Genomic DNA, 24,023 nt, shown 5'->3' with positions numbered 1-24,023 from the left:
GTTTGAATATTATGAGCCAGAGAAATATTAAGTACATTTGTTTCTGTTAACTTATATCTTCTTGTGGTAAATTGCTTTACCATTACCTTTGCTGTTAACTACAGCATTGAGAATTGAAAAGACTGATGTAGTAACTGTTTAAAGGGAGCTTCACGGTTAGGGCACTAAAACCTGGCCATGGCTACTTAGCTACATAAGTCATTTTAAATTGAAACATAAAATCCCAGCCTGAAAGGATGTGTCCCATGTCATATGTCGTGAGGTTTTACCTTTGTTTCTGCTTCCTCTGTTCCAGGTCCCAGGCAGGACTGGCAAGTTATCCAGGTTCACCGCAAGAACATTCTTAACTCTATGTGCACCAAATATAACATCTCAGATTCAACCACATTCCTGAATCGAAGACTTGCCTCACAGTTATACGTGGAGCATAACTACCAACTTATCTACTGCGAGGTGCCCAAGACAGGCTGCTCCAATTGGAAGAGGATTCTCTTTCTCCTCCAGACCAATGTCACTAAAGAACCCGGGGAGCTCACGCATGAGTTTGTTCATAACACTAGCAACCTGCAGAGGCTTGTTGATTACCCGCATCACCGACAGATGGCGATGCTTCAGAACTATACAAAAGTTATGTTCTCAAGGCACCCTTTCGAGAGGCTTGCTTCTGCTTACAAAAACAAGTTCCTCTACAAAGAGAAATCAGAATACTATAGCAAAATAATTAGAGGCAGAATTAAGAAAATGTTCCGAAACTCCAAACATTCCGACGGTGTTGTGACCTTTCAAGAATTTGTAAGCTTTGTCCTCAAGGAAAATCCACTAATCAGGGACCCCCACTGGGATGCAGTATCACGTCTATGCAGCCCCTGCTCCATTCACTATGATATACTGGGGAAGTTTGAGACAGTCAAGGACGATGCTGAGCATGTTCTGAGAATTATCGGCGCTCCCGAGCACCTGCACTTCCCAGACATCAAGCAACATCCCAATGAGATTGAAACCAATAAGAGAATGATCAAACAATATTTTCAAAATCTAAGCAGTGAGTCATTACAGCCCATACAGGACATTTATAGCCTGGATTTTGCCTTGTTTCACTACCCCATTTACATCACAAACAAAACTTTCGAAGACACTACATAGTTGGAGGCACTTCAAGTTTTAGACAAGAGGATGACTGTAAACAGTGCTATGGAAGAATGTCATACTATGGTGTTATGACTTAAAAGCATAGGCTACTGGGAAAACATCAAAATTTGGAACAAAAATGTAGCTATCCACATCAGGTCTTAAAGCTTTGGGGAAATGTAATTGTTATTCTCTGACTGCTATTTCTTAATTAAATAAATTATAAATGATTGTAATGAAAGACGTTGGTTGATTGTTTTCAATGTGTACACTTGAAAATAAATCTATTGATTTATAACATCAAAATATAATTACTTTAAATTTTCCATTGAACTCTGCAGAAGGTTAACAGGCTCGGCAGCAGAATTACATAATGACAGAGGGCCCGATTATAAGTCTGGTGGTCCTCGGACTGCCAGGCTCGCAGTGACGGTCAGACTGCTGCACCCCAGGCTGTCAGACTGCTACATTACAACTCTGGTGGTCTGACCTCCTGCCCCACCAGGAACATTGTTCCCAACGGGGTGTCGGCGGTCGGAGTTGTAACCAACCAGGGCGGCGCTTAACTCAGCGCTGTCTGGCTGATTACAACCCCACTTTCCGTCAGCCTTTTCATAGTGAGAACCCCACCATGAAGAGTTGGTGGAAAGTCAGTGCCAGGGGCCACTGGGGGGGCCTGCAGTGCCCATACTCATGGTGTAGGCAGTGTAGGGTCCCCCCTGCCCATCACCGAAAGAATGCGCACTGTCTGCTTTACAGCGCGCACTGTCTGCTGGTCAGCCCCCTCTGTGCTACGGTATAGGACTATATTGTAGCACTTTTCTCACCAAACTAACCAGCAGGAATGTTCTTTTACAATGTTCTCACCAGTCAGCCTGGCGGGAACATTGTAATAGGGCGGGGAGGGGTGCCACAGGTATGACGGTGGTGTCCTCTGCATGGCATTGGCGGTCAGCTGGTCTGACTGCCAATGTTGTAATGAGGCCAGATTGTCTGTTTATTTTGATCAAAATGATCAATTCTTTCAGATTGGAAAGTGACGTTCTGGGAAATAAGGAAGCCTCCCATAAATCTTGATGAACTAGATTGTGCATGCCGTTCCAAAATATTTTATTGACTTATTCATATCCAATTTCTTCAAAGACTGCTTTTTTGCACATCTTGAAAATAACTCTAAAAGAAACCGTTTAAAGAGGCATTCCATTCACATTAGCAATTTTTACTTGCATGCAAAGGTTTGATGTACAATATTTATAGTCAAATCTGTATAGTTTGAAATACACATTTTTCATACAAGTGTATATTAGTGCATCTTAATTTAAAGAGGATTTTAAATTTCAGTCAATTAGAGTCCAGACTTGACATCTGTTCCCAATCAAAAGTTAGCATTTATGAAATCTAATTAGGTAACCAAATGCATTCGAAAGATAGGTTCCACAACCAGAACATGTAAAACTTAAAAAAGCATTTCCCACTTTTTAAACACAGTGCCACTTTTTTAAATACAATGCAACCTGCCCTGTGAGCTATTTAGCTGACTTATATGCATTAAGGAGGAAGGTTTAGGCCTGGCAAAAGGTTTATTTAGACAGAGGTTTATTTCAGTATAATAGTTGGGCACCACATTTGATGGGGTTACTGTCTTCACCACTTTGTCTTCTTGCTTGCTCTTTACCTGAATGTTCGAAAGAAACAAAATTTGATATTAGAAACACCCTATTCAAGTTGACCATCAGTGGTTTCAGCTTGATTACTTGGGGTTTATGAGCTATAGTGTACTTGACTAGAACTAGGATCTTTATTTTCACAGTACAAAATAATCATAACTTTTCTAAGTGGTAGCATGTAAAGCATGTGCTAGTTAAAAGTAATGGTATGTGTCCAGTGAGAATATACATGAAGTGGATCAAACCAAGGGTTTTACAGGCTTATTACTGTGACTGTGAGATGAACAAAACAAAGAAAATGTGACTGAGTACCAGATGAAACTATTGAACGCCATCAGACACCAATTCCACGAGGCAGATGTAATCAATATCAATTCCTTTAATTACAGTTCATCAGATGTCAAAAAACTGAAATGCCAGCAACTGAATCGATAGAAGCTATTCTAACTAGATTACTGGAAATGTCATTAGAGACTTCACCCTTTCCTTTGGACGATGCATGTTTTAGTAAATCAAAGTGTGTATTACCCCTTATGTATTAGTGCCTAGACCTCCAAATAGGTGATTTAAAACTCTTACCATGATATGTTATGGTGATGTGAGGAAACATGAGATGGGTTCAAGCTCTCTCACCAAGTGAGAGAGTGAAGCTGATCACCTCAAGATGTTGCCATAAACAATCTGTGCATATTTTCCCCCTGAGTGAAACCAGCAATTACTCCCATCCCTAAAAGAGTGCTGCCTTCTTATCTATAAATAGATCCAAGATCAGGAAGACGACCCCCATATTTGGTGTATTAAAAACCTATCCCGGTAGATAGGTGACCAATAACGTATCCTTTATTAATATTAACCGTTGATCTAGAACATTTTAAATAGGCACCTATGATATTTTGTTTTGTTTACCTTGTATTTAAATGTGACATTACTGACAAAGGAACATATTCATTTTGGGGTATATAAAGTAGTATTCCTGCAGGCTTTTATGCACTCTTACATGCCTTTGTGTGCTGACTGCAAAACATCTAAAATAGGAATAAAATTGGACTATTCATGGGATACTCAAGTATTTGTACAGATAGAAAGGACTGTGCCCTCCTTGCACTTTTATTGATAGTGAGTTAGATATTTCGGGAATGATTCATAAAGGCATGGAAGAGTATGAAAAACATTACTCCTGTAGTACTACTACAGTACTCATGAATGTTTTTGTGAAAGGGCCCCTCGGAGATTACATTGAGAAAACATTCCTTTTAGGTTATTTGAAGTGTCCTTTTGCCTGGTTTGAATCTGCATATTGCACTAGAAGGAGAAAGCTCAGCTATTACCGGTATTGATTCATGAATAACAGAAAAGATATGTCACCTTTTTATTGATCCAGGTTAGAAATAAAAAGTACACATTTAATTCAGCTGGGTTGGTCCCTTAATACTGTGGAACCACAAACACCAAAATTCAGGACACCATGAAAATTCAAAGCACTCAGAAGTTAACTAAGTTGGGTCCACATGGGGGATGATTTTGCTTTTAAGACCATCCTTCCTATCAACAGACCCAACATTAGTTTAGCAGAGTCAGGGCAGGCTCTTGGGCGGCGTGAGCGGTGCGACCCCACCGGGCGCTGACCTCAGGGGGACGATGTGTTTAGCAATTACTCACAAAACATGCGATTTAAAAGCACCTGCTGAAAAGTTCCTTGTGTGTTTAGCTTACAAGAAACAATTGAAATGTCAAGATTCCTCATACAGTGAAGCACCACTTTTCTTGCACCCCTTAGCGCCCCCTAACGCCACCATGTGTGCGTCATTTTTAAAACACAGCACACCTTGGGGGTAGTTAGGGGACTAGCTAGTCCGGGGCTTTGCAGGATTAGCACCCAAAATGTTCACGCTAATCTTGCAAAGCACCCAGAGGCCCATTGTAACCAATGGAAGCCTCATTTCAATGCCTCATGTGAGAAGGCTTTAAAAGTGCCTGAAAAAAATGATGCAAAGAAATCTGATAGATTTCTTTCCAGCATTTTTTTGGCCCCCCTAATGGGGCAATGCCCCCTTTGCATACATTATGCATTGCGCCACTTTGTAAATATGGTGCAGGGTTTTTGGCCTCCTAATGCCACATTAGCTTAAAAAAAATTACACTAATGTGGCCTTAGAATGGGACTAGGGGCTCTTAAATATGCCCCTATGTGGCATATTTGAAAAAAGTGGGGCTGCACACAGTGCTGCACCACTTTTCCTGCGCCCCTTAGCGCTCCCCTAACGCCACCATGTGTGCGCTGTATTTAAAATACGGCGCAACATTGTGGTAGTTAGGTGACTAGTGTCAGAATTTTTTATGCTAGTCCGGCGCTTTGCAGGATTAGTGTACATTTTTTTGATGCTAATCCTGCAAAGCACCCAGGTGCCCTTTGTAACCAATGGACACCTCCTTTAACGCCTGCTCTGAGCAGGCGTTAAAAGTGGCAGAAAAAAAATGACTCAAAGAAATCTGTCAGATTTCTTTGCTCCATTTGTTTGGCCTACCCTAAAGGGGGAATGCCACCTTTGCATACATTATGCCTGGAGCAGGCATAACGTAGCGCAAAGGGATACAAAGTGGCGCAATGCATGCATTGCGCCACCTTGTAAATATGGCACAGCGCTTTTGGCCTTATAACTCCACATTAGCGTAAAAAAAAGATGCTAATGTCGCATTAGAATGGTCCTAGGGGCTCTTGAATATGCCCCTATAGTTTATGTGGCTAGCGGAGTGGATTAGTAAAGCCAGTCTTTACAAGTGCTTTGAAACACATAAATGCATGTAAAAGGGGAGCGATGGAGAGATGAGGGGCACATTTGCTGGTGGTAGTGAGTGAAACCGAGGAGGAGGTCATGGGGTGGGGGGCGCCACAATAAACTGTCACACAGGGCGCCACCAGTCCTAAAGCCAGCCCTGAGCAGAGTAGCAAATAACTAGGACCACTCAATAATTGAGTTCTACATCAAGGGAAAAGATAAAGGATTTTTTTACAGATGCTCAGAATTAAAATGGCACAGAAAAAACGTTAAATGCCACAAAGGCTCAAATACAGAGTACACAATCACAAATCAGAATTATTTGGAATTCCAAATGAACAGCAAATTATAAGAGAAATATAGAGCATCTGTAGGGCAACATCATAAAAACCTGGCTCACTCCTGAAATCAAGGAGTTCTTATTTATATTTAGAGAAAACTGTAGTGCGCAGTGGCATAACTAAAATTAACCATTAATGGATTAATCAGAATGTGTAGCTTCAACCTAGACTTATAACACTTGCTTATTTCTAAGTAAGCTTCAAGCATCTTCAGTAGCAAATTGCCATGAGAAATACAGCTAATATGCACAATTTCTATACAATGGGCCATGCACCAATACAAGAATGCTAACTAGTAGCGGAATAAAAGCAGAAGAAGCCTTGGCCACTTTGCAACATCACAAAACATGCATGTTTAGGATTCTCAAAAAACACAGTGCCACAAGTACGTACGTTAGAAAAAGTGATTTCCTGATTGCATTCCATGGGAATCGCAATTAAGAATTCAAAATTTCAAATGTACGAAATGCCATTGAGTTATTTTTGCAATTCCCAGTGGATCGCTGATGGACTTACCTCATGAAAATTAATGAGGTAGGTTGCAATTTGCGACCCACGGGAAATCGCACAAATCACAGGCATAGTGGTCTGCGGGGGTCAGCAGACCACCATGTCTGTGAGTGCTTTTAAATAAAGCAATCTTTTGTGTTTACAATTTTTAAAATGAAACGTTTAAGTTGAATTTTTTTAAGAGTAGGCAGTGGTCCACAGGATCACTGCCTGCTCTCAAAAAATATTTTCCCAACCATTCTCAGAAGGGAAGGGGTCCCTTGTGAAAACCTTCCCTTTTGCAAATGGGTTACCACCAACTTTTCACTGGTGGTAAATTGTAAATGTTTTGCGACCGCAGTTCAGTTGCAAAGTATTCATACATACCTTTCCAATTCGGTATTAGGAAGGCAGGCCCTCAACACACCCCTTCCTAATACCGAGTCACAAACCCATATTGTGATTCTGTAACAAGTCACCAAATCGCAATTTGGGCTCTGTACATCCCAAATTGCATTTCTCCAGTCGCAAATGGTACGATTCTGCAAATCGGCCTATTTGCAACTGGAAAAAAGCTTTGCACCTGTGGCCCACTGTTTTTTCTGCCAAATTCATTTACAGCTGCTTTCAATTACAATTTAATGTTTGTTGTTTCAGCATTCAGCCATATAAAAAATAAAAATAATGAATTATTACATAAGTACATAATACATAAACACTTACAAATGTTTAAAATACGGTCAGGTATCCGGGTTATCAATGTATAGCAGAAAAGCAATGACACTTATGTGGCCAGCAACTGCGAATCAACATCCTGACAAAAGTGTATGTGTATAGGAGCATAAAAAGATAACACAACCAGCACAAGACGCCCCCAATAATAGATGTTCCCACTAAAACGAGATTAGTTTCCCATAGCGACTGGCAGCTCTCTCAAGCATGGCCAAGCTGCCCATAAATACAAAGCTATGGAATTAAAAACATATTCCTCATCTGTTCTGAAACTAAATGGCAATACCAGTTTAACACTCTTGACACCATACAATCAAAAAAGGTACAAGAGCCATCTCCTACATGCTCAGTTGTATTTTGTGCAATACATCAAAAGATTATCCTTTACCCCGAATTTACAGTAACAATATTCATCATCTTCAGTGAACCTGGAGCATTTGACAAGGTATTCCCTGGTTGGCAATATACTCAGTCTGAACCTAACTTATAGGGCCTTATTACGATTTCGGCGGATGGAAAAGCCCGCCCACCGAAATGCCGGCAGGTAGGTTGCTGCCATTGTGGCTGCCTCCACAATCGCCCCGCAGGGCCGAGTACGAGTTTCCCTCTGGGTCAGTGGTTAGAAACCTCAGTTTCCGCCTGCTAGCCCAGCGGGAAACAGCTTACAGCATTGTCTCTGGCTCATAATAGAGCTGACGGCAATGCTGTAGAGTGCAGGGTGTACCTGCACCCTTGCAATGTTCACTGTCTGCAAAGCAGACAGTGAACATCGCAAGGGTGCTGGCCATGGGGTCCAGGCACTGCCCATGCCAAGTGCATGGGCAAAGCAGAGGCCCCCCTGGGAACCCCTCCACCCGTTCTCTGCCAGCCTTTTCATGGCGGTGCTACTGCCATGAAATTGCTGGCGGAGAATGAAGTCGTAATCCCCAGGGCAGCGCTGCTCGCAGCGCTTCCCTGGTGAATTAGGACCGCCATGACCGCCACGACCACCAGGACGACTAATCCTGGCGGTGCTGGCGGTCCTACCGTGGTGCAACCACAGCAGTCGTAATATGGCTCTCAGACCGCCTCATTGGCGGTGTTCCGACCTCCGCCACGAACCCTGTTCGTAATGAGGCCCATTGTGTATGTTTTTGTTCAGTATAGATCAAGTCCGAGTAAAACATACTGGGACGGCCTTGGTCGCTGACAAACGAGTTTCCCAGTATAGATACTGGCCTTATCATAGAGAGTTTCCCTTCCTGCTTATACCCTTAGCATTCCTTAATCAGTTCATCAGTGTCCTACCTTACTTTACTCGGACCACAGGAGCACCAGCTGCAATTCATTTAATGTGTCCTTTACGCAGGACACCCAAATGTTCCTCCCATGACCACTATCATTATCTGCATCTTCCAAAGTTTTTAGGTAGATTGCTGCTTTGGAGATACACACCAGATTGATAGCACTGACTGGAGGGCCATTACCTTTGCTATTGGCATAACACTGAGTTCTGTGTAAACTACTACTAGGGCAAGCCCAATCTTAACGGAGCTCTTAAGAAGTTGTTCCCATACCTCCAGGGCTCAGCCCCATATAGTGTTGCTGCTACTGCCTTTTGTTTATAGATTTTAAGGATAATGCTAATACTCTTTGCGTGTGCCTTGTATCTAAACTTTAGAATTGCCTATGATGTTTGGCTGAAGTTCTCTTCTGTGTATGGTTCTTTCATTGCAGTTTCTCAGTGAACCTTATCCTCAGACAGTCATATAGCTTGACAGCCTCAATGGGCACAGTGTCTATCTATAGCTTCTGCTTAAAGCTAGGAGGCAGGTCAAGAACATACTCTTTGTTTTGGTACAGTTCATGGTCAAGGATTTCCTGTGACAATAATCTACAAAATATAATAGTTATCTGCTCCAGCAATACTGCGTCATTGGCAAATAATAATATCAGGACCCTTCTTCCTGCTATAACATGAACATCTAGTGGTTCATCCAGTAAATATTCCACTACATCATTTAAAAAAAGGGTGAAGAGTAGAGGCACTAGCACACATCCTTGCCAAATGCCCTTTTCTACAGAGAAGGATTCAATGCACTCGCCTCCTGGCCCGTACCTGATCCTGGCAGTGATATCTCTATGAAGCATCATTATTGCCGGCACCACAGTAGTATCAGCACTTTGATCTACCAGCGATCTTGACAACTTCTCCCGATCAACTAGATAAAAGCTGCCTTCAGGTCCCTGAAAATGAGATACAGTGAAGATTTTCTTTTGATTATGTACTTGTATGAAATCATATATATTCATACTTCTTGATAAATGGGAGGATTTGAACACCTTATTAGAGATGGTAGTGCCAGCAGATCTATGAGTAGAATGCAAGAGTAGGGTAGACTGGCCGACAAAGGAACCAGAGAGAGATCTGATTACAGGTGCACCATCTCCTGAGGTAATGAAAACCAGAATTTCACCAAAAAACACTGATTGGCAGCACACAGACAGAACCTCACAGGAAGCTAAGGAGTCCAGACATGCCTATTATGAGAGATTGTTGCAGGTGTTTAAGTATTACAGTGGTACAGAGACTATCGAACCGAAAGACATGTTTCATTTTGTGTTCAGGTTTGTTGTAGGATTGAGACCTGAAATCAGTCAGATGATTAAGACTTGTTTGATCTGTTGGCAGGCAAAGCTGATTGATGAGGTATTGCAGTATGCAAAATACTGTAGTGATGAGATTGAACAGAAGCAGAGAAAGTTGAAAGAGAACGCAATGGTAATGCAGAATAAAGCGGCACAGACAGGGATTCAAGGAAGTTTTAGCAGGAGCAACTGTAGGGATACATACAGTTTCTGAATGTAGGTAGAGGTCGCGAGGAATGGGAAATGTGAATTGTGGTCCTGATTTGAATCCAGTGGTGACACAAAATGATGTGCAGGGAATGAAGAGAATGTTGCCTTGTCAGCTTGTGGGGTTCTCGGGCATTGGAAGCGGGAGTGCCCGATGGCTAATCCGGGAGGTGGTGTCCAGCAAATGCATGATGTCAGTTCACTTCAAAATATGAGAGGACAGAGAATGAGAAATCAAAATCCACATTTTCAGAATAACATGAATCAGTTGCAGCCTATGCAGACTATTCAACCCATGCACCCATTGCAAGCACAAATGCCCCAGATGCAGAAGATGCAACCACAGGTTCAAATGGTGCCTAGGCAACAAATTCAAATATACCTCAATCCCCTATGGACCAGCAGCAGCTGATGCCTTCTCAGATGGTCACAGTTCAAAGATTAAACCTGAGTAATAATACTGTACACAAATTTACCCTACACAGTGAGGATGAAATAAACAATGATTGGATAAGTGAGAGTTCCGATGAGGAGTAATGCATGTTGGCCACATCATTAGAGGTAGATCAGAAAGGTCACTACGTCAAAGGAAAGATGAACGGTCTCAAAGTCAAATTTTTGGTTGATACTGGAGCTACACGCTCTACAGTAAGATCAACAGAAGTTCCCGATCTACCCCTTTCAGGGAAAACAGGTCAGATTGTAGGAGTCGCCAATCAGTATTTAACCAACCCCATCACAGAACTAGTACCAGTCAAAATTGGCAATTTTAGAGGATTACATACATTTGTAGTCTGTGACTCAAGCCCTGCGTCCATACTGGAAATGGATTTATTATGCAAAACATAGTGTTCGATTACTTGCTCAAATGATGGTATCGAAATTCAGACCAACAGTGATGCTGAAAATGACCTAATACTGGACATAAATTGTGAAGCGGTGAATTAGGAATTTCCTCTAATCAGTTTATTTCCAGTTTTTACAGTGAGAGATATTCCTCCTGATCTACAGGGATCTGTAGTGACAAAGGTGTGGGATTTTTCAGGAAAAGGCATCTGTTTGATAAAAGGGGTTTAGCCAGTTAAAGTTATGGCCAAGCCGAATGCAGTTTATCCTCAGACCCTGCAGTACCACATGACAAAAGAGACAATTGAAAGTGTAGTGCCAATAATTTCAGAGTTTTTAGACAAAGACCTGTTGAAAGAAGTGCTGGGCAGCCCGTGTAATTCACCAGTAATGGGACTGCGTAAGCCTTGTGGGAAAGTCCAAATTGTTCAAGACCTGAGAAAAGTAAATGACATTGTGGTTAAATGCTGCCCAGTGGTACCAAATCCTGCTGTGATTATGTTTCAAATTCCATGCGATGTTGAATGGTTCACTGTGGTGGACCTGTCACAGGCATTCTTTTCTGTGCCTCTTCATGAGGATAGCAGATTTCTCTTCTGTTTAAAATTCTTAAGCAGTGTCTACTGTTGGTGAAGGATCCCACAAGGGTTTTTAGAGTCACCTTCCATTTTCAACCAGATCTTGACAAAGAATTTAGAGCCAATGGAAATGCCTTACCAGTCAACATTGGTGCCTATGGCATCCAAAACGAGAGAGGGTGCAAGCATGACACAATTGCATTACTGAATCATTTGGGAGATAATGGTCACAAGGTGTCCCCAACTAAATTGCAACTTTGTCAGAAAGAAGTAAAATACTTGGAACATTTGATCAAGAAGCGAATCAGAAAAATCTCCAGAGAGAGGGTTGCAACTATATTACAGATGCCTGCTCTGCCTATCCAGAGAGATGTTAGAATGTTTTTGGGAATGGTGAGCTACTGCCACCAGTGGATCCCACATTTTTAAGTCATTTCAAAGCCCTTGCAAAAGTTGACTAACAAAGAAGTTTCAGATCCCTTAGTAGTAGACCAGGCATGTGAGAAAGCGTTTACAGAATTGAAAGAGAGCTTGTGCCAAGCCCCAGCTTTGGGTATGCCTGACTACACAAAACCCTTCCTGTTGTTTTGTCATGAACGTGATGCTTGTTCTTTGTATGTCTTGACTCAAATTCTTGGCGGTGTGAATCGCCCGTGGCATATTTTTCAGCCACTTTGGACCCGGTTGCAGCAGCATTACCTGGCTGTTTGTGGTCAGTTGCAGCAGTTGAGCAGAGCCTCGCTCAGAGTGAGAGCATTGTGATGGGTCATGCCCTCTCTATCACGGTTTCACATTCTGTTGAAGTATTGCTACTAGATCCAAGACACAGTATTTAACCAGTGGCAGGCTTACAAGGTATGAATCAGCCATGTTAGGTTCACCTAATGTATCGATCAAAAGATGTACAGTGCTTAACCCAGCAACCTTGCTCCCAAATGAAAATAATGACATTAATAAAATGGATGATACTGAACATGACTGTCTGGAAGTAACTGAATTGTGCATGAAGCCCAGATCTGATGTTAGAGATAACTGTTTGTAGGAGAATGACCAAATTATCTTTGTTGATGGCTCTTGCCTGAGAGATAACATGTGAGCAGGATTTGCTATGTGTACCATCTCTGGCATACTGGAAGCTTCGTGGCTTTATGGTGTGTTTTCTGCACAGGTGGAAGAGTTGGTAGCTCTTACTAGAGTGTGCCATATTTCCGCCCAGTTAAAAGTCACAATTTATACAGACAGTCAGTATGGATTCGGCATAGTGCGTGACTTTGGCCAATTATGGTCACAGAAAGATTTTCTGACCTCTTCTGGTTACCCAGTAACCAACAGTGAAAGAATATATGAACTGTTACAAGCCATCCAGATGCACGAAAAGATTGCTGTGGTGGAATTCAGTGCACATGAGGGATCGCATGATATTGAGTCAATGGGAAATGGATATGCGGATCAAGTCACAAGGTTTTGCACATTGAATGGTATATCATTCAAAGAGAGGTGGGAAATGTTATCGGAAAATGATGTGAGGTATGCAAATTATGCAATGCACATTCTAGACACAATGGAAGTCAATGTACCAAAAGATGAGCGGAAGGAGTGGTTAAAGATTAAGAGGGTCATTCTGACCCTGGCGGGCACCGCCAGATGGCCGCTCCGCGGTCAGAAGACCGCGGAGGCCATTCTGGCTTTCCCGCTGGGACGGCGGGCGACCGCCAAAAGAGCGCCCGCCGGCCCAGCGGGAAAGACCCTGCAACAATGAAGCCGGCTCCGAATGGAGCCGGCGGAGTTGCAGGGGTGCGACGGGTGCAGTTGCACCCGTCGCGATTTTCACTGTCTGCTAAGCAGACAGTGAAAATCCTGCTGGGGCCCTGTTAGGGGGCCCCTGCACTGCCCATGCCAGCAACATGGGCAGTGCAGGGGCCCCCAGGGGCCCCACGAGACCCGTTCCCGCCATCCTGTTCCTGGCGGTGAAAACCGGCAGAAACAGGATGTCGGGAAGGGGGTCGGAATCTCCATGGCGGCGCTGCATGGAGATTCAGCCCATGCAGGGGAAATCCGGCGGGAAACCGCCGGATTCCCTTTTCTGACCGCGGCGGAATGGGCTGGGAAGCACCGCCAGCCTGTTGGCGGTGCTTCCGTGGTCCCCGGCCCTGGCGGTCGTGGACCGCCAGGGTCGGAATGACCCCCTAAATGTATACAAAGGGAAGGTGACGTTTGGGTCTCAGGAGAGGGAAAAGTGGCTCTGCCCAATAGCTTTTTGACTCAAATGGTTAGATAGTATCATGGTCAAGCTCAGGTGGGAAGGAATGTGATGGTCAGAACTTTTAAACAGTTTTGGTTTAATCCAACATTAAGACAGTTTGCCAAAGCAATTTGCCACAGATGCGTCATCTGCCAACAGATGAATGTGGGTAGAGGAAGTGTGGTCAATATGGGCCATTTGTGGAAAGCAGGAGGTCCTTTTAGCAGAATGCAAATAGATTTTATTGAGATGCCTGTGTGTGGAGGATTGCGTTATGTGCTGGTGATTGTGTGTATTGTTAGTCACTGGATTGAAGCTTATCCCACATGAAGAAATTACATTCTCACAATAGCCAATTTGCTGCTCAGAGAGTTAATTCCAGGGTTTGGTTTTCCGGTCTCTTTAGAATCAGATAGGGGAAGTCACTTCAAAAATGAAATGATCAAACTGCCATGCTCAGCTTTAAATATTGAACAAAAGCTGCACAGTAGTTACCGCCCAGAAGCCTCAGGACTTGTAGAACAAATGAATGGTACTTTGAAATCCAGAATGGCAAAGATGTGTTCATCCACAAACTTGAAATGGCCTGATGCACTACTGTTAGTTCTGATGTCAATCAGAAGTACACCTGACAAAAGAAACAGAACTGTCACCACACGAGATCCTCATAGGAAGAGCCATGAGGTTCCCAGCTGTTCCTGTAAATGCTATTTGTGAACATTGTAGATTATATGGTATTGGACTACCGCAAAACCCGGACTGATGTGGTTCGCTCTTTCTCTCATCAGATGGACACCACCACACTGCAGCCGTCTCCAAACCAAGGACACAACCTGAGAACGGGTGATTGGGTTGTGATTTGGAAGCATGTGAGAAAGTTGTGCTTAGAGTCTCGGTGGAAAGGCCCCTACCAAGTGGTATTAGTCACTACCACAGCTGTGATGTGTGCTGGACTTCCGAGTTAGATCCACACCAGCCACACTCAGAAAGTACTGAATCCTACAGAGCAAGAAGAAGAGTTGTTGAGATTATCAGCAACATCCAAACTTCTTCCAGGGCAGGGAAGAGGAGAAGGTGAACTGGAAACGGTGCAGGAGCACCCCACCGCCAAGATACCTACCCCTGTGAATGACAAAACAGAAGAGGGTCAAGAGAAAGACAATGAGCCCACGTCAACTGAACGAATAAGAGAAGCCTATCAGAGGAGGGCTCCCTCAGAAGCAGACAGTTTTAAGAGCCGGACAGGACAAACGACTGACCCCAGCGGGAAAGGAGTTGAGGCAAGTCAAAGCCTCCTTCTGGACTGGTTGCAGGAACATCAAAAGAAAATAACTGTCCAATACCAAAAAGAGTGGCCAGAAACACAGACAAGAGCAAAGAAAGTAATCTAATTCAAGAAGAAGTCGACACCACCAGAAAGGAAGACCTGAGTGATGGAGAGTGGAGTGTGATAGAAAACGGAAACAGAAAAGAATCACAAACCAAAAGCATTCAGGTCCTGAATAGGCATATGTGACTACCAACGAATGGCAAGAAGAACTTTTGAGTTTTTGTTTTGATCAAGACATTCCAGGTCAACATTTTGGCATTTGAACAGAGCCAATAAACTTGAACTGTTGAAAATTCTAAGCACTGAAGAAATAACAGAAAAGAGACTGTTGTACTTTAACCGTAAAAGACTTTGAGAACCTGATTTGACATGCTGCTACCTGATATGACAAGCTGCTAACTGATTTTGACAAAAGGATCTTGGAAACCGTTTAAAGCTGGAAAAAGTGCTGAGGTTTTCTTTTGAGATTTAATTTTTGTTGCATAGCTGTACCTTTTCTTTTGCTTCTACTTCTGATTCTATACAGATCATGAGTAACCATAACCAGCAGGGTAGAAAGAATGGGTGCTGTAAATATATGGGTATTGGTGTGGCCTTAGTGTGTATGATATTATGTTTGGCACTGACTATTGGTGTGATTGCTTATGACAAAAGTAAGGCCAACCATACCTCAGCTGTAGAAACAACTACTGTACTTACTAAGAAGAATATGTGTACATTGTTAAGTGAGTTTGTTGAGATAATGGATGCGAAAGATTGTTATATTTACACACATATTCCTGCTTCAGTCAGGGAAGGAGTGATATATCACAGTTTACCCCTCACCTATGGTATAAAATGTAGTTTGCTATTAACAACATTTTATAACCAGGAGTACATTCAGTATTTCTATTCTAACCACAACCACTTGTTTTATTTTGTCCCTATTTTTAAATACTTGAGTAGAATAGCTAAGGATAATAACATAGAATTAGTGAGAGGATCCTTTGAATCTAGATTAACCTGGGAAGTGTTTGGGAGGTGGGTGGGTGTGCCTCCTACCAGTGACAGGAAAGGAATTCCCTGTCACTGGTAGGGCCTATTGCCATGGATTTCGTGGAGTTTCGAATGCCACAAAAACCATGGCGGTAGGCAGGGTCATGATGCCGCCGGTGGTACGATAGTGGCCGCCGGCTTGGAGATTGTTATCTCCGGCCCGGCGGCTGCTACCGCTATGGTGGTCGCAGTGGTACATTGGCGGGTTGGCTGCAGCCAACCCACCAATGTCATAATGTGGCGGTATGTACGGCAAGCCTGTTGGCAGTACTACCGCCACATTATCACTGGCCGCCGGGGACATAATGACCCCCTAAATGTTTATTTGAAATGTAAGTGTGATGACATATTTAGTCATCAGAGGAGGGATTGTGAGAGCTGAAATTAACATTAATGATTATTTCATATATCACTGCATTTGATTTATGTAGAAAATCTATTAATATAGAAAATAACGTGTAACACTGAAATGTGCCTACTTGATTGGCCACCATTATATATGAAGTTGACTATTAATAATGTATTAACATGTTTTTTAAGAGTCTATATAATTGTTGAAATGTAGTAATCTGTCATACATATAGCTAAACATTATGAACGTACTTATGCTAACTAAAAGCCTAAAGTTAGCGTGGCCTAGGCTGAAATGAATGTCTGCCAATAGTTCTGAAAATTAAACTTTCGTAAAATGATTTCATACTTACTGAATAGTCATTGTTTTTTTTAATGTAAAACTTGCCTGGAGCTGTATTAACAAAAAGTTGTTTCTCTCGAGGAAATGTGTGTAAACTCTTGTATGTTCTTAAGTGCAACAACAACTTTTTTACAAGCTTATGGGAAAGCAATTTTCCCAGGAACTAGCAATGGGCCTACTGAAAGCGGACGGAAGGATCTACAAATTGGTTCTCATTGTATCGACTGATTTACGTAAATGGAGAAACAACCAATCATCGACATGTGAAAGAACGCTTAGTTAAAGCTTAGATTTGTAAGTTTTGTCTTATTGTACTAACATTATCGCAAGATGCCGTTGACCAATGACAATGTAGGACAACTTTAACTTAACCCCACTGCTCTTAAAGATTCTCAGTTCTTCTCTCTGCGATGTCCTGTCATTCTAACACTTGTCACTTTGACACTTGTCTGCCTGTCTACTGACACTCTGTGGCATTGTGTGTCGGAACGTAGAATGTAGAAAACGTAGATGGTGGAATGTAGGGGCTAGGTCAAGGGAGGAGAGAATGTTGTGGGTGGCGGTTGGCAGGGACTGGAAACGTGCGGCATGAGTGGTCGGGCCACTCCTACCGTGGATTCAGAAATAAAAATATTACTGAAGACCTTACCGCGTCTGCTGCTTACCTTAACATTGGCGACGAGCAGGAGTGGTACCTGAAAGTGTCATCCTCGGAGCAGTGCCACCACAATCAAGACGCCTTGTCATACAGGATCTTCAAGGCCGGTGAGGAGGTCCGGTGAGGCATGCGTTGTCCATTGTGCTGTGCAGGACTTCTGCACCAGGTTTGATCGTGCTTGTAATATCGCAAACATTTTTTTGGGAAAAAATAATACACGTCCGTAAACTGCAGTGTATCGACGATTTGTTTTCCATGTGTCATTGTTGCCTTGGTAACGTGGCCTAGCATTACCTACGTACTGTGGCAGCTATCTTCGAGTAAATTGCGGGATCGGCATCAGTGCTGTCCTGGTAACATTCCAGGACGTCTTTCTGTACGCGCTGTACAGCCATCATCAGAGCACTTACAGGATCGGCCTCAGTCTTTTTTTAACCATTCAGGATATCTTTGTACTGTTGGTGGCTGTTGGAAATGGCCTTCCTGCAGTGTCACCCCCAAACTTTTTGCCTTCCTCCACTGCTAATCAGTGCTAAAGAGCATATGCTCTCTCCTTAAAACATGGTGACATTGGCTCATACTGAATTGGACTATTTAATTTACTTATACATCCCTAGTAGAGTGCACTATATGTGCGCAGGGCCTGTAGATTAAATGCTACTAGTGGGCCTGCAGCACTGGTTGTGCCACCCACTTAAGTAGCTCCTTCAACTTGTCTTAGGCATACCATTGCAAGGCCTGTGTGTGCAGTTTCACTGCCAATTCGACTTGGCATTTAAGCATACTTGTCAAGCCTAAAACTCCCCCTTTTCTACACATATGACAACCCTAGGGTATGCCCTAGGTCACCCATAGGGCAGGGTGCTATGTATGCAAAAGGCAGGACATGTATCTGTGTAGTTTACATTTCCTGGTAGTGTAAAACTCTTGAATTCGTCTTTACACTGCTGTGAGGCCTGCTCCCTTCATAGGCTAACATTGGGGCTGCCCTCATACATTGTTTTGAGTGGTAGCTGCTGATCTGAAAGGAGTAGGAAGGTCATATTTAGTATGGCCTGAATGGTGATACAAAATCCAACTGACTGGTGAAGTTGGATTTTATATTACTATTTTAGGAATGCTACTTTTAGAAAGTGAGCATTTCTCTACACTTAAATCCTTCTGTGCCTTCCAATCCACGTCTGGCTAGGTTTAGTTGGCAGCTCCCTTGTGCATTCACTCAGACACACCACAAACACAGGATACTCAGCCTCATTTGCATACATCTGCATTTTGAATGGGTCTTCCTGGGCTGGGAGGGTGAAGGGCTTGACACTTACATGTCTGAGGACAGTTGCCTGCCCTCACACAAAGGACTGCCACACCCCCCTACTGAGACCCTGGCAGACAGGATGGAACTGAAAGGGGACCTTGTGCACTTCTAAGCCACTCTTTGAAGTATCCCCCACTTCAAAGGCACATTTGGGTATTTATGCAAGGTCTCTGACCCTACCAACTTAGAGACTTTTTGGGGTAGACACTCTACCTCACAGACACTTCTGGACAAGAAACCTGCTGGTGAAGAATCCCTGAACCAGACCTGCCAAGAGGAACTGCCTAGCTTCCCAAAGGACTCACTAGGACTGCTTTTCTGAGAAGGACTGCTGCCTTGTTGTTGCCCTACTGCCTTGCTACTCTCTGGCTGTGCTGAGAAGTGCTCTCCAAGGGCTTGGATAGAACTTGCCTCCTGTTCCATGAAGTCTCTGGACCAAAAAGACTTCCCTCCTGCAACTGGACTCCTTGTGGGGGCGAAAATTTGACACACAGCCTGGCAAAAACGACACAGAGCCTGCCCCGCGGGGAGAAATTCAATGCACACTGAACCGGAACAATGCAGCCCGACTTCGTAAGGAGAAGTTTGATGCAGCACCAGCATAGCAACCGGAACTTCGACATAAGGCCCACTGGATCAACGCACAGCTGACCCAGAATGACGCAGCCCGACTTCCAGAGAGAAATCGACGCAGCGCCTGCTGCGCGGGATAAATTTCCACACAACGCCCACTGGATGAACGCACAGCTGACCCAGAATGACGCAGCCTGACTTCCAGAAAGAAATCGACGCAGCGCCTGCCGTACGGGAGAAATTTCCACTCAAAGCCCACTGGATCGACGCAGCACTTGTGACTTCGCTCCCCAAGCCCAGGTTCCATGCACCATTTCAGGGGCACCAGAAAACCCCGCAACCCAAAGAGGAACCATGTTTGCATGCTGGAAATTGATGCAAAGCCTTCCCCTGCGTGGAAAATAACGGCGCATGTCGGTGTGCGAAGGGGCGAAACCGACGCACACCTCCCTGTTTTCCACGCATCGCCTCCTCTGCGGTCCGTTGCGGAGATTTTGAATCCAACCAGGAACTTTGTGCTTGCAAGAGACCTTTATTGTTTTTAAGGGACATTTATTTGTTTTCCAAAGACTTAAGACACTTTGGGGGTCATTACAACCCTGGTGGACGGTGTTAAAGCCGGCGGTAAAAATTTTGCAATTATGACCGTGGTGGAACCCGCCAAGAAAGACAGCCACTTTAACACTCCGACCACCATGGCGGTACAAACAAACAGCTTGGCGGTCACCGCCAACAGACAGGCAGAAGCCAATGTACCGCCCACAGTATCACAACTTACCAATTCGCCACCTTTTCCGGGGCGGATTCCCCGCGGGTAAAAACACGGTGGAAACAGCCATTTCAAAGGGAAAACGCTCACCTCTACACACCCCACGAGGAAAGCTGACACCATGGAACCGGAACTCCAAATACTTCCTGCGAAAGTCTTCCTGCTCCTATACGACCATCATCAACGCCGGCGGCGAAGACAACGGTGAGTACTGCACCTACGACATAGGGGAGGGGGAGGCAAAAGTCAGGGACACACACACGCAACACCCCCACCCCCACCCCGACGCTCACCCACTACAACACACACACACCAATGCATATCCAAACATTACAGTAACAACCCCCAACCCCCCCGGAAGAATGCAAACACAAAAGGAAATGAGTTCAACCATTGTAATATATCAAAATACAGTAACCAAATATATACAGATATAGTTACACATTCAACAAAATATACATCACGATTAGTAGTGCAGGTAATGCACCATTCATTGTCCATTGACCACTGGGCCCAAAATGCATAGGCGAGGCCCACATCAGATACCTGTTCAAAACGGAGAGAACACTGCCGGGGCATCAGATAGAAATACAACAGGCACCTAAGGGGGAAGGGAAGGGGGGGCACCTCAGCCGGATGAGTGCACCACGCCAGATCCACGAGGGGGCTCCATGCCCATTGATGTATCCTGGGGAGTGCAAAGCCACAGTCTCTCAAGTCTCTACAGTGGGTGGGTTGCCCACTGTACCATCCTGGGGAGTGCAAAGCCACAGTCTCTCAAGTCTCAACAGTGGGTGGGTTGCCCACTGTACCATCCTGGGGAGTGCAAAGCCACAGTCTCTCAAGTCTCTACAGTGGTTGGTTTACCCACTGTACCATCCTGGGGAGTGCAAAGCCACAGTCTCTCAAGTGGATAACAGTCTCCACTGGTTCTGGAGGGGGACTGGTGCCCAGAGTGCTTCATCCTGTTAAGGACAGATGGAGTGGATGCATGTCTCCACAGGTTCTGGAGGGGGACTGGTGCCCAGAGTACATCACTCTCCTGTGACGGTCCCAGTTGCGTCACTGCCCCTGCCGCTCATCGGCTAGCAGTGCTTGAGTTGGCGGTGCTTGCCCTGTTCAGCGGTGCTTGCCCTGTTCAGCGGTGCTTGCCATGGAGGTCTTTGCCCTGTTCAGCGGTGCTTGAGTTTGCAGTTTCAGACCTTTTCAGTGGTCTTTGCCCTGTTCAGCGGTGCTTTGCCCTGTTCAGCGGTGCTTGCCCTGTTCAGCAGTGCTTGCCATGGCGGTCTTTGCCCTGTTCAGCGGTGCTTTGCCCTGTTCAGCGGTGCTTGCCCTGTTCAGCGGTACTTGCCATGGCGGTCTTTGCCCTGTTCAGCGGTGCTTGAGTTTGCAGTTTCTGACCTCTTCAGCGGTCTTTTCCCTGTTCAGCGGTGCTTTGCCCTGTTCAGCAGTGCTTCCCATGGCGGTCTTTGCCCTGTTCAGCGGTACTTGAGTTTGCAGTTTCTGACCTGTTCAGCGGTCTTTGCCCTGTTTCAGCGGTCTTTGCCCTGTTCAGCGGTGCTTTGCCCTGTTCAGCAGTGCTTGCCCTGTTCAGCGGTGCTTGCCATGGCGGTCTTTGCCCTGTTCAGCGGTGCTTGAGTTTGCAGTTTCTGAACTGTTCAGCGTTCTTTGCCCTGTTCAGCGGTGCTTTGCCCTGTTCAGCAGTGCTTCCCATGGCGGTCTTTGCCCTGTTCAGCGGTGCTTTGCCCTGTTCAGCGGTGCTTGCCATGGCGGTCTTTGCCCTGTTCAGAGGTGCTTGAGTTTGCAGTTTCTGAGCTGTTCAGCGGTCTTTGCCTTGTTCAGCGGTGCTTGCCATGGCGGTCCTTCATTGCCCTGCTGGGCTGGAGCTGGCGGTCCTTCATTGTGCAGCTGGGCTGGGGCTGCCGGGGCCCTCCTGGGCAGCTGGGATGTGACTGGCGGTGGCCTCCTGGCCACTGACGATCGTGCTGCCCTCCTTGGCACTGACTCTGGCGGTGGCCTCCTGGCCAGTGACAATGGGGCTGGCGGTGGCCTCCTGGGCAGCGGGGATGATGGCGGTCTTCTCTGCCGTGCTGCTCCTCCCAGACTTTGGCGATTTCTTCTGCCCCTTCCCCACCTTGGGTGGAGTCACAGCTGAGTGGACACTCCCCCCGGGACCCTTGTGAGCGGCTTTGCTGGCTGGAGTCTTCCCCCACTCCCTCCGGGCACTGTCCAACTTCTGGTGCTTCACGGGGGGGACTGGCTGTGCTGCGGCTTCGTGTCACACTGGCTGCCCTGGTACCCAGTGCACTCCACATACCTCTAACAACAGACACCACTGGTCCCAGAGATTTTTTAGCAGAGGTGCTAGTACGAGACCTATGAATTGGAGGGGGGGTGGGAAAGAGGTCAAGCTTGGTCAGGAAAAGTTTCTTAGGAACACTGGGATGGGTAGCTGGAGGGGGTCTGGGAGTGGAGGAAGAGGAGGTGGTTGTGGGAGGTGTAACGTTTGTGGCTTTGGGTGCAGGTGCATGCGCTGGAGGCTGTCATGAGGTGGATGTATGTTGGGTGGATGTGTGTCTGCTTTTGAGTACTTTGGGAGGGGGCTTCATAGACACACTGGGAGAGGACACAGGGGACGTGTAAATGGTAGTGGGGGTGGTGAGTGCAGGTGAGTGGGGTGTGGTGGTGGGTGTGCTGGTGCGGGACCTAGTGGCTGTAGTGGTAGTGCATGCAGGTGAGAGTGTAGACAAGACTGGGAGGGAGGAGGGAGACGACGAGGAGGGGGACACAGTGGAGGCAGTGGATGTTGCTGTGTCTGTATGTGTGTGATGCTTGCGTGAGTGCCTGTGGGACATATGGTGCTGATGTTTGCCTGAGCTTCCCTTGTGTGTTGACGTGTGCGCATGCTGGTCTGTAGGTGTGCTTGGGATAGGCTGGGGTAAAGGGGATTGGGTCTGGGTGGAGGAAGTTGGAGGGGGGAGGCTAGACACAGGGACCATGGCTGCCATCAGTGCTGAGGCCAGAGTTTGCAGGGTTCGATGAAGGGCAGCCTGACCAGAATGAATGCCCTCCAGGAATTCATTTGTGTGTTGCAACTCCCTTTCTACACCCTGCGTGGCTTTCAAAATGGTAGACTGCCCAACAGTGAGTGACCTGAGGAGGTCAATGGCCTCCTCACTGAGGGCAGCAGAGGTGACAGGGGCAGGGGCTGAGGTGCCTGGGGCGAAGGTGATGCCCACCCTCCTGGGTGAGCGGGCAAGGGGCGAAGGCTGAGGGGCTGCTGGGAGGGCGGTGCTGGTAGGGGGTGGCGGCTGTAGCTGTAGAAGTGGGGGGCACAGATTTTGCCGCCACCACAAGGGAGCTTCCATAGGAGGACGAGTCCGTGTCGCTGGTTGCAGATCCTGTGACCGCCATGAAGCTCCCCTCGCCCTCCATCCCACTGGTGTATTCAGAGTCCGTGGTGTGGCCCTCCATGGCCATGTGGGATGCAGCTCCCTCGTGCTCTGGTGCCACTGTACCTCTGCCTGATGATGCTGATGCACACAAGAACAGGGAGACCAAAAAAAGGGGGGGGGACGACAGAAGAAAGACAGGTTGAGTGCATGGCTTACCGCTACAGTTGGCGGACAATACAGACACAGCAGCCCCCTGCACTACGCCGCGCTCTTGGGCTCTACAGATGCAGTACCTGGGATATGGCCTACATGGCTATGGTGGACATCTGCACACATAGATGACACAGGGGCATGTATACCTGTACTTGCCACTCTACAGAGGTGGGGTGGAGTGCCACATGGCCTGCATTACGGAGGGGCCTAGCCTACGGAACTCGCCCTGGCCCAGGGGAACCCACAGCCCTCCTCCCCCACCCAGACACCTTCACTGCACGCAAAGTCCGCTGGGACATGTGAGGAGATGGCGGAATCCTCCGGTGTACCGACCGCTGGTGGACCTGTTGACAATGGAGGAGCGACATTTAATCATCACCTACAGGTTTGACCGTGCCACAATCCAGGA

General features: G+C 45.8%; 1 protein-coding gene across 2 annotated transcripts in view; it reads left to right on the top strand.

Annotated features, from left to right (window-relative positions):
* LOC138260368 (carbohydrate sulfotransferase 8-like) overlaps positions 1 to 1,369 on the top strand; it is a 186,387-nt gene extending 185,018 nt beyond the window's left edge. For both annotated transcript variants that reach the window (XM_069208789.1, XM_069208791.1), the window contains one exon: positions 296 to 1,369. In XM_069208789.1, coding sequence (XP_069064890.1) covers positions 296 to 1,143 — 848 coding nt within the window. In that variant the 3' untranslated portion in view covers positions 1,144 to 1,369. The remainder of the gene's footprint in view (positions 1 to 295) is intronic.
* The last annotated feature ends 22,654 nt before the right edge of the window (positions 1,370 to 24,023 follow it).

This window comes from Pleurodeles waltl, chromosome 9 (genome assembly GCF_031143425.1).
Source record: "Pleurodeles waltl isolate 20211129_DDA chromosome 9, aPleWal1.hap1.20221129, whole genome shotgun sequence".
NCBI lineage: Eukaryota > Metazoa > Chordata > Amphibia > Caudata > Salamandridae > Pleurodeles > Pleurodeles waltl.
This window is presented reverse-complemented; position numbering and strand designations above follow the sequence as displayed.